This window comes from Microchirus variegatus (genome assembly GCF_963457635.1).
Source record: "Microchirus variegatus genome assembly, chromosome: 2".
Lineage (NCBI taxonomy): Eukaryota > Metazoa > Chordata > Actinopteri > Pleuronectiformes > Soleidae > Microchirus > Microchirus variegatus.
Genome location: NC_139803.1, coordinates 14,460,449 through 14,471,869, shown reverse-complemented (window position 1 = coordinate 14,471,869; position 11,421 = coordinate 14,460,449). Strand labels below are relative to the sequence as shown.

The following is an 11,421-nucleotide window of genomic DNA, read 5'->3' as shown; positions in this document are numbered from 1 at the left end:
TCTAGCAGTAGAATAAAATCTGAAACTGAAAGCTTCCTTTTGTTTTAACTGCAACCAGTGCAAATTTTTTTTGCGTTTTGAACAAAGTTGCCTGTTCCCTTGTCAGATTCCCAGAAAATGTGAGAACACAGATCTCACAAAATCTCCATTAAATTCACACAGTGAGCCAGTGAGAATACTAAACCCTTCACTCACCGTCTGAATCTCCCCTACTACATTCTTCATATGAACACAAGCCACCCAGACCTGATTTTTCTAATGTTTTCCACTGAAAACGGTGCTGAAAATCATGCAAAACACTGCCCTTTGAACAAAATAGTAATTGTATAGTACTGGGTTGTGGCAAACTTAAGCTACAATCTGTGTTAATTTGCACTTTATCACTAATCTACTGCAGTAATTACCCAGATACTAGGACCACACATGCGTCATGTGAAATTTAGTTTCGGGCATCAAAAATATACAACAAATTAAAGGATGTATGCATACAATCAACTGAAATATTAGTTTTACTGATGAATGAATTGTCGAAAAGACAATTTTGAATTCAATTCACCTGCCTGTTCGGTCCCAAATTCTGATTTAAATTCTAGTTCTTCTTGCCCTATACAAAAATGTATCATTTAAGATTGTTTGTGTTCTTTGCTCAAGATAAAAGATAAAGTACATGCCCACTGTGACCCACTGTGATCGATAAAGCCAATATTTGTGACGTACTATACACGTTACCCATCTTCTCATCTCCTCTACCATGATAAGAACTGCTCTTCAAGTTGATTCAATTAGATCAGCAAAAGTGCTCAGTGGACAATTAAGAGGATTTATGCCCTTAAATCAGGTTCTAATCTGGATTAAACTGAAATTGGAGGGAATCGACCAATCCTTTTTTTTAAGACAAAAACATATGTTTGTGAAAGTAGGAACACAAATGTGTACTGACTCCGAAAACAAGCTTTCACCTTCAGACAGCTGAGGTCCTTTGTCCTACTGTTCCACCAGGTCAGTGAAGGCAGCACAAGAAGCCCTTCCATTTTTTTGAGTTCACTACAAAATAAAAGCTTGAGCCCGATGGCACGTGCACAACAGGGTTGGTGAGACCAGGTCGCTTCCGCTGGGACGTCTATGTACAAATATTAAAATGACTGATCTCTGATCAGAAATCAAAAGCCCTGTACTTCACTGAGGAGGCAATAGAAGTGTCATTTCCATGCTGAAGTCTGTGATGAGTATGAAAGAAGAAGGATTGTTTTTTTCTCTGGCTGTGAAGTCTGATGATTATGCAGCATAACTATTCACCATGCATATGCGTTGAGAAAAATTTCAGTCAGGGTTTTTTTTTCACAAAACTGTGAATTTGACAAATATTTTCATCTTCTATTTTCCTGTAACAAGAACTTGAACTGCTCACAACCAGGAGAGTTCCCTTTGCTGGTTCACTGATGCCAAAGACAATAGTAGGAGGCTGAGCAGGAAAGACGATCAACCGTGCAGACCAAGCGTCGTGCCCACAGTGAAGAAGGAAGCTGGATTTTTTTTTTCCAAAAAGGGACCGACTGGAAGCAAAAAAACATGAAAGCAAGCCTGAGGCGAGAGCACAGTGGTTCAAGCGAAGGGATGTAAAGAGCGTGGATTCAAAACTCTGTTGATGGGAGACTCAAGAGGAAGGCTCATCTTCATTCAGATCCTCCAGTTCTCCTTCTCTGGGTCCATCTCCAGTGCTGCTCTTTCTGTGAGAAGACATGAAAGAGACTGAGAGGAAATCACGACTTTTGTTTCAAAAAACATCATACTGGACAACCACTGCAAAGGAGAGAGATCTGCAGTACTGTGCATACGTCTTTACCAATATAGGTTTGCTATCATCTTCATCAAAATACTGCCAGAAATACAGGAAATATGTACACATACACAAACATGATGGCTTCTACAGGCAAGTCTGTATTCAGTGTGACCTCACTTGGTATGTAGCACATCTTGAAATCTTTTGGGGGCGACAGTAATCTTACAAATATTTGGGCGAAGACTGGCCGTTGGTGTTGTAGATTAAAAAGCAACGCGTATGTAATGCTCAAACTTGCATAACGGACCTTTTTTTTCCTCAGCAGCCATATTCCACTCGGAAAAGACGCAGGTGGTACCCGTGATATTAATTATGGTTCCACTCCATCTGAGTTGAAAAATAGTCCTGCTGTTGTTCAAGTGTAGCTGGAGGTCACACTGAATAATTGACACTTCAGCCTGTAGAAGCATTTTCCTCGCTGAAAAATGTTCAGCTTTTCAAAACTGCATACACATTTCCTCTATTAACTGGTTGTATTCTAATTAAGAGACTGAAATAATAATAATTATAATTTGGACTGCGCATAATCCCTTCAAAAATTACCGCAAAGCCACAGAACAATAATAATAATAATAACGCATACGTGTTGAGGGTTGGCCGCTTGTGTCACGTTTGAAGTTTCGAGGCAATCGGTCAATGTATGGCAAAGTTACAGGGCACTTCCTGTTTAGTGGCGAATGGTCGAAATTCGCCAAACTTCCGACGGTTGCCGTGGCCACGCCCTTTTAAAAAACGCAAAACCTTTCGATAACATTTCGCCTTTGACGTGCCGAGTACAAATTGTCGCATTTTTTTTTTATGTCGGTACGATAAATGCGTCGCAAGCGTCAACATGGACGGCAAATTCAAAATGGCCGACTTCCTGTTGAGTTGAGGCCGTCTTCCCGATTTACTTTTTTGTTCGTCTTGGGCTATTACAAGTTCCCACCAAGCTTTGTGAAATTCGGTGCAACTAAATCTTGGCTTGCTCCATCCATGTTTCACCTTAGGGGGCGGTATAGAGCCCTCGTGCAAAGCATGGGTCAGAGCCCTGGGCCGATATAGCATTTTCGTCAGACCTGAACTCTGTGCAAAGTTTAAAGCGTTTTTATGCACTTTAACCCCCCTCAAAAATTATAATGTGAAGGACATCCATGCTCTGGCCTTAATAATTTAAGACATTTGCACAGAACTCAAAATGATGACTCGTTTACACGTTTTCTCTCCAAATGCAGTGCAGTCACACATATTCCCCCCCTCTGTTAAAAATCCAAAATGATTCATCCGCGTAACACAGCGTTAAATGACAGCAGTGGGGAGATGACAAAACTGAGATGAGATCATCACTTGTCACGGTGGAAGGGTAAGCACAAGCTGAGGAGTCTGGGATGATGACAGACACTGAGGCTGACGGATGTAGGGCAGAGAGTGCAGAGCGTTACCTGAGAGAGGGGTGAAGCTTTAAAGAGGGCCTGAATGGCCACGAATCCCTGCAGCAGAGAGTGGAAGAAAAGATGGAAGAGGGTAAGAGTCACCTACCTCATGGGTAAGAGTCACCTACTGTCACCTCAGGAGGTCAAAGACATTGTTATTGTTGGAGATGACCCTCCCAGTTATATATCTCCTCAAGATTTAAGTGGAGAGGTAAATTTTTTTGTTACAGAATGACAGAGTTTAATGTTTAAGTTGACAGCCGCCATCCATCACTGAAAACCAGCCTGTGACAGGCACGCTCACTCTGTGAGGATATGGCTGCCAGCTGGTGCACAAGGAAAAACAACTAGATACAACGAGAGGCTCACCTCATAAAATCTAATATATTCATCGCGCGTTTATAGCTCTAAGCGAGGCTTTTCCAAGTGGAAAGTAAAGTTTTATAAATGGCCAACTCCCAGCACTGAAGTCCATTGATAAAATCAGCGATTTTATATCAACGCATAAAGGAGTCTGCCTCTATTAGAAGAATAAAATGGGTTATCCTGTGACTTTGGTGTTTGAAATCCTTAATTTGGGTTTAAAAAGACACATAACTTTACACACTTATCAGCTCAATCAGCTTTTTTTAACCACAAAAAATAAAAACAAATGATTATCGCAAGTTGCATTAAGGAAAATATTTAATCCACACAGCACAATAAAGGATTTAGCTATCTTTGACAGAATTAGTGACATCAACAAAGGCAATTATCACCAATTATTCTTGGTTATTAACACTTGGAAGGGAAAGGTGAGGTGGGGGTTATTCAGCTACATCATACACCTTCACCACTTCTTGTAAATGCAAAATATTACACACTGGATCTGTAACTTTTAACGTTCCTCCTCACAACTAAGACCGTTACCCATTAAAGGCACCATATGTAGGAATGTGGCCAAAAAAGGTTTCTACACTCAAATTCAAAACATAAGGTCTTTTAGGTTGCGTTTTCTCCGCCATTGTAGTGCAATCGTAATTGGCAGATGAGACTCTACTGACTGCAATGATTAGTAGACGGCGGTAGGTGGCGCCACATGCCAAAACATGATTTCAAAACATAAACATGATTTGCGGTCTGCAAAATATTTTTTTTTAATGCAAATTATTTTTGTACTGTTGTTGTTGGTGAGTTCAGTTTGTTATATGAACATTATTCCTGAGTCTCTGTGACATATTAGGAGGATTTTATGGCCAGTTGCTTTAGATTTATTACATAATGCACCTTTAATTCAGATGGTACACCTTGCTACTGCTGGGAAAAAAAGTCTTGTTTGCTTCACCAATTTTCCAACAGGGGGCAGTATTGCTTCAAACTGAATCTTGTCCTCTGAGAACACCTTTACTTCAGACAGCAGCTATCAGCTCTGATGCCTGGACTGTTAACAGGGTAACCTTGGAACTACACAGAGAAGAAAAATCATCTGAAGAGGAAAAGAAAAAAGGGATCTGGACTCTTATAAGCATGGTTTAGTGTTCCAGGAGCAGAAGCAGCAGCAGTACAGCTGTATATGCTCCAATCTGTCCATGTTGAAATTACATGATGGGATAAGATGTACACGTCTAATCCCTGTAACAGAGAGTCCAAAGACGGCCTGATCCTCTGAAGGATCCAAGAATCCTTCTCGGTTACCTTTGAGTCCTTCTAGCGCTGAAGCAACACACAAAGAAACACCCAGAAAAGATGTAAGCTCCACTGCATACAATGAAAGAATGAATTATGCTGCTATGGTAACAAAAAGCTGCAACTGCCAACGCAGGAGCGGGGTGCTACTCGACCTGATACAGCAGAAAGAGGCGACAGGTGTGAAGTAACAAATCGAGGTAAACTCGACAATATTTTTTTTCCCTCTGGTGATGCAGGATGCAGCGGGAGTGTGTGCTTACATGAGCAGGCTGCCCGGAGCAGACATGGACCTCTCCTCTCTTCTGCTGGGGCATTCGAATGGGTTACTGAAGGAGCGTTTCCTCAGCATGGCTTTCACCAAGATCTGAAACATTCACAAACACTGGACGGTTAAGAGCGTGCACAAAGAAACTTGCTCGCAGAGGGGGTAACGCAAGACTTTTTGAACAATTAATTTCCAGAATGTTGTAATTTGCAGACATGTTGGGTTTTTGTTTTGTTTTCCTCAGGAGGTGCACAACCCACGCAACAAATGGACCCGGGATACAACGACGTATCTCCATTAGAAGCCACCATTTCTTACACAGGGGATTCTTAACAAACAAACAGGACCTCAGGGATGGCATTCTTCTACTTTTGCACAGTCTGGCGAGTTTGTCCGACAAAGACGGCAACTTCCACAAAGCAAGAAAATTGCTTTAAGTACATCTAAAAGCCTTATTTTCAGGAAATTATACACTGACACTAACATTTCTATGTGCAGTACATTCATGCTTTTGCCAATAAACTCTCTCGCGACAAGACAAGCTATTGTTTTTTATGGGTCACAATTATAGTTAAACGGTGTACGCAGCTGGTAAGACGTGAAAAAAGGACGAAAGGAAAGAAAGGAGGCTCGGTGCGTCTTCTTACCACCGCAGAGAGGCTGGGAACAAACTTGACTGAATTCTGGATGTCCTCCTCCGTCACCTCCACCACTGAGCAGTGCTCCTCCTCCAGAGGCAGAGGGTCCACGCCTCCCTTGGTCACCCACTGGTCCATCTAAACACACAGAGATACAGATATATGAAATATAAATCAATAATATAATACACATGTGCCTTTTAAGTTGTCTTATATAGTGCAAAAAAACAGGTAAAACACTTTTTATTTAGCATTAGTTAAGCATTAATAAATACTGAATTCATGATGATTCATTCATTATGATGAATTAAATTTTTATTAATGCTTAAATAATGCTAATAGTGTGTACTGTAAAAATTCATTAAAATTATTCCTTAAGAGGTTTACAAATATTTTCAACGGATCCTTGTTCAGTGTGATGCTGACTATTATTATCTACAATTTCAAGTCATTCCAAGATACTTTGTGTGTTTTTTTGTTTACTAAAGTCGCCTCACTGTCAAAGTACATCAGGGCAAATGGATCATTTCCTGAATTTCAAAATTCCATTAAAATTATTCCTTAAGATGTTTGCGAATATTTTCAACGGATCCTTGTTCATGGCGATGCTGACTATTATTATAATAAAGTGTTACCCAGTTCGGTAACGGGTGGAAATCACAGGGGATATAATGCATGGTCCACGATACCAATAATATCACGATACAACGATTCTGCGATAAACAACATATTGACAATCACATAGTGATGCATCACAATATCTCAAATTCATCAAATCCATAATTTGACCCACACCTACTCTCAGACACAAACGCTTGTGTTGTTCTGTTAAATAACACAATCGGTTAATGTTACAGAGCTGTTGATATTGACACTGTTGCAAATGTCTAATCTGGTAACAGCCACTTCACTACTGATCACATTCATATTGATATGAATCATAATGACTGCAGATTTAAATCTAACACAACTAACAAAATCAATTAAGTACTTTCTGACTTCCTCAGCTTGTCTACTTCTTTCAGTCTGACAGATGAACAAGGATGTCTTGATGACAGAGGCAACCTAATGATGGCAAATGCTTTTATCCAAACTGTCCTGAATGTGCAGGAGTGTGTTTTTATTTTTCTGTGGAGGGCAGCGCTGCGCACCTCTGTGTACTGTAACGGTTAGAAGAAGACTTGTCGACATATTAAGGCTACGGTGTAATTGGAACCGTTCAGTGTTAATAGAAAACATTAATTAAAAGCTACAGTGCATTAATTGGAGTTATGTCACAGTGAGAGGTCATCAGAGGGACAGAAATAATAATGGAAGTGTACGAGTAAAGAGTGCTAAGAACAAGTTAAGGTGAGCTGGTTAGTGTTCAGATAATGAATGCGAACAAATGCTTCTTTCTGAAGGCATGAGTAGCAACTTTATGGGCTATTCTTGATTTTGGGATGGCATGGAGGTTTGTGAAAGTTTGCCCTTGAATTGCCTGTGGATTCATGTGCATTTCACATTTATTTTGACTGGTCTTTCTCTGTCCGTTTATGACTTTAAATGTCTTTAACCCTTTAAGAACTAAAGTGCCGTTTTTAGTGCCAATTTTTCCAGAATAACTTTCAATATGAGGCAGTTATTTACAATTGACTGCATGTTAAAATAGTGTATTAACAATTTAAAATGAAGAAAAACTAAATGTTTTATTGAGAAAAACCGCTGTAGTTGCAAATGAACACCAGATTTTGCATGTTAAACTGTTTAAAATTGAACAGTATAAAACACTGCAAAAATGCAAAACTTATGTACAAGTGTTTCTCCAGCTCGCTCCTCTCTGGTGACAAAGACGCTGATCTTCGTAATTTTCCCGATAGCACAAGCCGTTTCGTAATTATGGCAATGCAAAATTGCATTTGCGCAAACATGTCTTCTGCGATACTGCGTTAAAAGGTTAAATTCACTCAGTGGTAGAGAGAGTTGTCTTTCAAGTTGAAGGTTGAGGGTTCGATTCCCGGCTGTGCAGGCAGCTTGTGGCACAACCATCAAAGCAGCATGGGGTTAAGTGTCTTGCCCAAGGACACATCGGCATGTAGACTAGCTAACTAGACTAACCCCACAACATTCAAATTGAAAGACGACTAAGCTACTGCCGCCCCAATGAGTGACTGCGCTGTATGAAAGTGTGGGTGAACGGCAAAACTGACTCTACAAATACAATGTCTTATTATTTCTGATAAAAGATGTGTTTATGTGTGCTTTTTAACAAGTACATGCATGACGCCCGACGAGCTAATTATCCCGTGTTGCATAAACACAAACGGAGTCTCTGGTGAAAACACATGATTAGAATGTGTCATGGAAACACGTGGCGGGGGGCAAGTCATCTGCCCACGGCTCCCTCCTGGACCTCTCTACCCCTCGAACACTGACTCAGTTTCAGTCGTCCGCGGAGACAAACAGGTGCCATCATGCCCTGTAAAAAAAAAAACACAGAGCTGCGAACGATCCCTGCTGTATTATCACAGCGAGGCCTGAGTCTCATCAGACAATTACTGGAGAGAGAGAGAGAGAGAAGCACGGTCCTGTCATCCTGGACAATAAGCAACTGTTTTTCCTCTCCGAGTTACCTTGATCTCCGGGATGGTGATCCTGGTGTCCGGGTTCTTGTCGAGCATCCGTAAGAGTAAGGTCCGCAGCTCTTCGCTGATCACTGGGCTGCATGAAACACAGGATTGCAAATGATGCCATTAATATTTAGTGTTTTCTTTCAGGTGATTTGGACATGATGCATAGTGACTTGACTGCCCTTCTTTTTGGCAGGGCAGCAAGCATCAGGTTGCAAAATGGTGATCCTAATGGTGATCTAAACATAAAAGCCTTATTCTGGGGTCATGAAAAATAACAATTCTTACTATTTATCCTCAACATTTGACACACTGGGCTTTAAATGGAACTACATTCAAATATGTAGAGGCACAACTCTTCGTAAACGACCTTTTCCTTTCTCTGGGTTTCCTCGTCAGGTTAAACGAGTGTCTCACGTTCGCCGCCGCAGAGTTAAGTCTTCGACTGAAGTGACCCTTCGTCTCGTTCTCGAGGAGAAGCTTGTCTCATTATCCTGCTTTGTGATTTGAGATCACGGGGGTTAAACTGAGCTGCTTCTGAGGTTCTGATTACTCACAATTCGTCAGTGGTTCGACTACAGCGGCTCAAAAACAAAAAATGTATACGTATAATGTTTAATTCATCCTGAACCACTTGCACTTGTTACAATGTTGTTAAAATGGTAAATATCCATATAATGTAACATATAATGTAATATAATTGATTTATTTCTCATTGTTTGACCTTTAAGATGGGGTAGTCGCCTGCAACCTACTTCCATTTTTAGTAATACATTGAAACTGCATTACGTAAAAAAACATAAAAAGCACCTCCATCTGTCCAACATAGAGTAAAAGATTGAATAAAACTTTATTGTCCAGCCAAACTGGGGACATTTTCTTTGGTCTCACCGTACAAGATATATCCAAACATGATTAAGATCATTAAGTACTACACAAAATAAACTAAAAAGTCTCTCAACAGTGTCCAGCCTACGCTCATCTTTTTTTAATCACAGTTATTGCATTTGACAAAAGACCTGTTGTAAATACTTCAAATTTAAGTCAAGGTCTCACTTGCAGGGACTTCCAAATAAGAGTTTCATTGTTACAGCACTAAAGTAAATTTTTTAAAAAGTAAATAAAGCTTTTTTTTTTTATATGGCACTTCTAAAACCACTGTGCTGCATGGTGTGGATTAAAAAGAAAAACATTTAAGCACCACTATACTGTATTTTTACCCTAATCTAACAGATTTGTACTCATTGTGATGGTTAAATGTCTTGTTCTGGGGAGATTGTGGACAGTCTCCGCTCCCCCTATCGCCTTTTAGTGGAAAACCAGCCCGCGTTCCAGTCAAAATCAAGGCACAGAACCGTGGAACATCGGATGCCAACCTTGCAGTTTTGCTGTTGCACTTGTTTGTATATCTTTGGGATTAAACTCTCTGTTCTCTTTCTGTGTTTATGTGTATTTGCACATGGCTTCTGTTCGCAGGCGCCATTGAAAACAAATGCACATGGCCGGGAAAGTGGGAAAGGAGCGAGGACAAAGCGCTCCGTAGAGAAAAAGACGACCAGACTTCGCTTTAAAATATTCATCAACTACAACACAAATCCATGGCAACAGTATGGAGGTCATTCATACCCCCACTAAAATTAAGCGTCCAAATGGCAGCAGCAACATTAAATGCACAACAGTCACAGAATAATGGCCGTATAAGACCTGAGGACAAGGGTAGGACTGCTAAGTGTCACTCGGTACGTTTCCATGCCATTCAATCGGACTAGTGTCCTCGTCTCAGTGTACAAGCACGAGTGGGAAATTGATTTATTGAATGAAGTCTGCCTCGGCTCCACTTGGGGGCAAAATGCCCGCTTTTAGCCTGTGAGTATGAGGCAATTTGTGGTTTATTTCCTGAAATCTTGCTATGATTTTGTTGCTGTTGCCTTATTCCTCACTCCCAGGTATTAGCCAAGGGTGGTTACTGTGGCTTATGTACCATTCACATTATCGGAGAGCGTAAATCCAACTTTGAGAGATTAGATGCAGTACAATGTCAGTCAGACTAACATGTATTTTAAATGTCTTTGTCTAATATCAGGAAAACACTTCATTGGTTTCCCGGACTTCGGCGAACGACGCTGGGCCTCTTGAGCTCGTTGGAGGACGACACTTGACATTCATTAAGGCTATGATGCTCTTTCCTGACACATACTCGAGCTGCCACTCAAAACCCCACTTCACATGTGCAGTATTTATACTTCAGCGCGCTTCCTCGGGCCGCATCACAATATCCATCCTTTCCCTGGCTTTTCATCACTGCCTCGCACAAAAAAAAAACACCTCCCATGTTTCTCTTTAACCTTTCAGACAAAAGAAGCATAGGGGAGGTGCAGCAGCTTTTATGCGTCCACGTCGCCGATGCCCCCGTTTGCTTGTTTTGATCACATGCAGGTGACATTTACCGCGTGCAGGCGCCGACTGCTGTGCTAAGCTATTCATACTTTTCCAGCAGTCATTTGTGAAGGGGACCGACGGCGACACGTTTTCTGTGAGTGAGACGAAAATGAAAAGATAGCAAACTGAGGTGGCCCGATCGTCTCTTTTATTAAAAGGAGAGGGGAAGATGCAGGAGATGGACTTACGCTTCTGGGAACTCCACAAGCTTGGTCCTTATCTTGTTGTGCAAAGCCAATATGTACTCATCAATAAATGGGCACTGCAGGTGGAGAAGAAGAAAGGAAAAAAAACACAATGAAGGAACATTGAATTACCACTCTGCCAGAGGAAAAACTGTATCCCTGACAACAAGCAAGACAAATAGCAGCAGTCGTTCATTATAATGAACGATGTTACCAGACTGGTGCAGTATCAAACCTAAAAAAAGATAATGGTGATTGTTAGCTACTGAAGTGTCACCGTGTGCTGCTAACAGGGAGGGGAGTCTGTGAAATAAACACTTTCTCTGAGACTATATAGTAATAAGTGTCTAGAAAATGTGCAGACT

General features: G+C 40.9%; 1 protein-coding gene across 1 annotated transcript in view; it reads right to left on the bottom strand.

Moving 5' to 3' along the window:
* Positions 1-1,654: 1,654 nt before the first annotated feature.
* Positions 1,655-11,421, bottom strand: part of camkk1a (calcium/calmodulin-dependent protein kinase kinase 1, alpha a) — a gene marked incomplete at both ends in the record, with an annotated part of 34,862 nt that continues 25,095 nt past the window's right edge. The window contains 6 exons of the mRNA XM_083910563.1: positions 1,655-1,727; positions 3,262-3,309; positions 5,181-5,284; positions 5,833-5,961; positions 8,436-8,523; positions 11,060-11,133. Coding sequence (XP_083766689.1) covers positions 1,655-1,727; positions 3,262-3,309; positions 5,181-5,284; positions 5,833-5,961; positions 8,436-8,523; positions 11,060-11,133 — 516 coding nt within the window. The remainder of the gene's footprint in view (positions 1,728-3,261; positions 3,310-5,180; positions 5,285-5,832; positions 5,962-8,435; positions 8,524-11,059; positions 11,134-11,421) is intronic.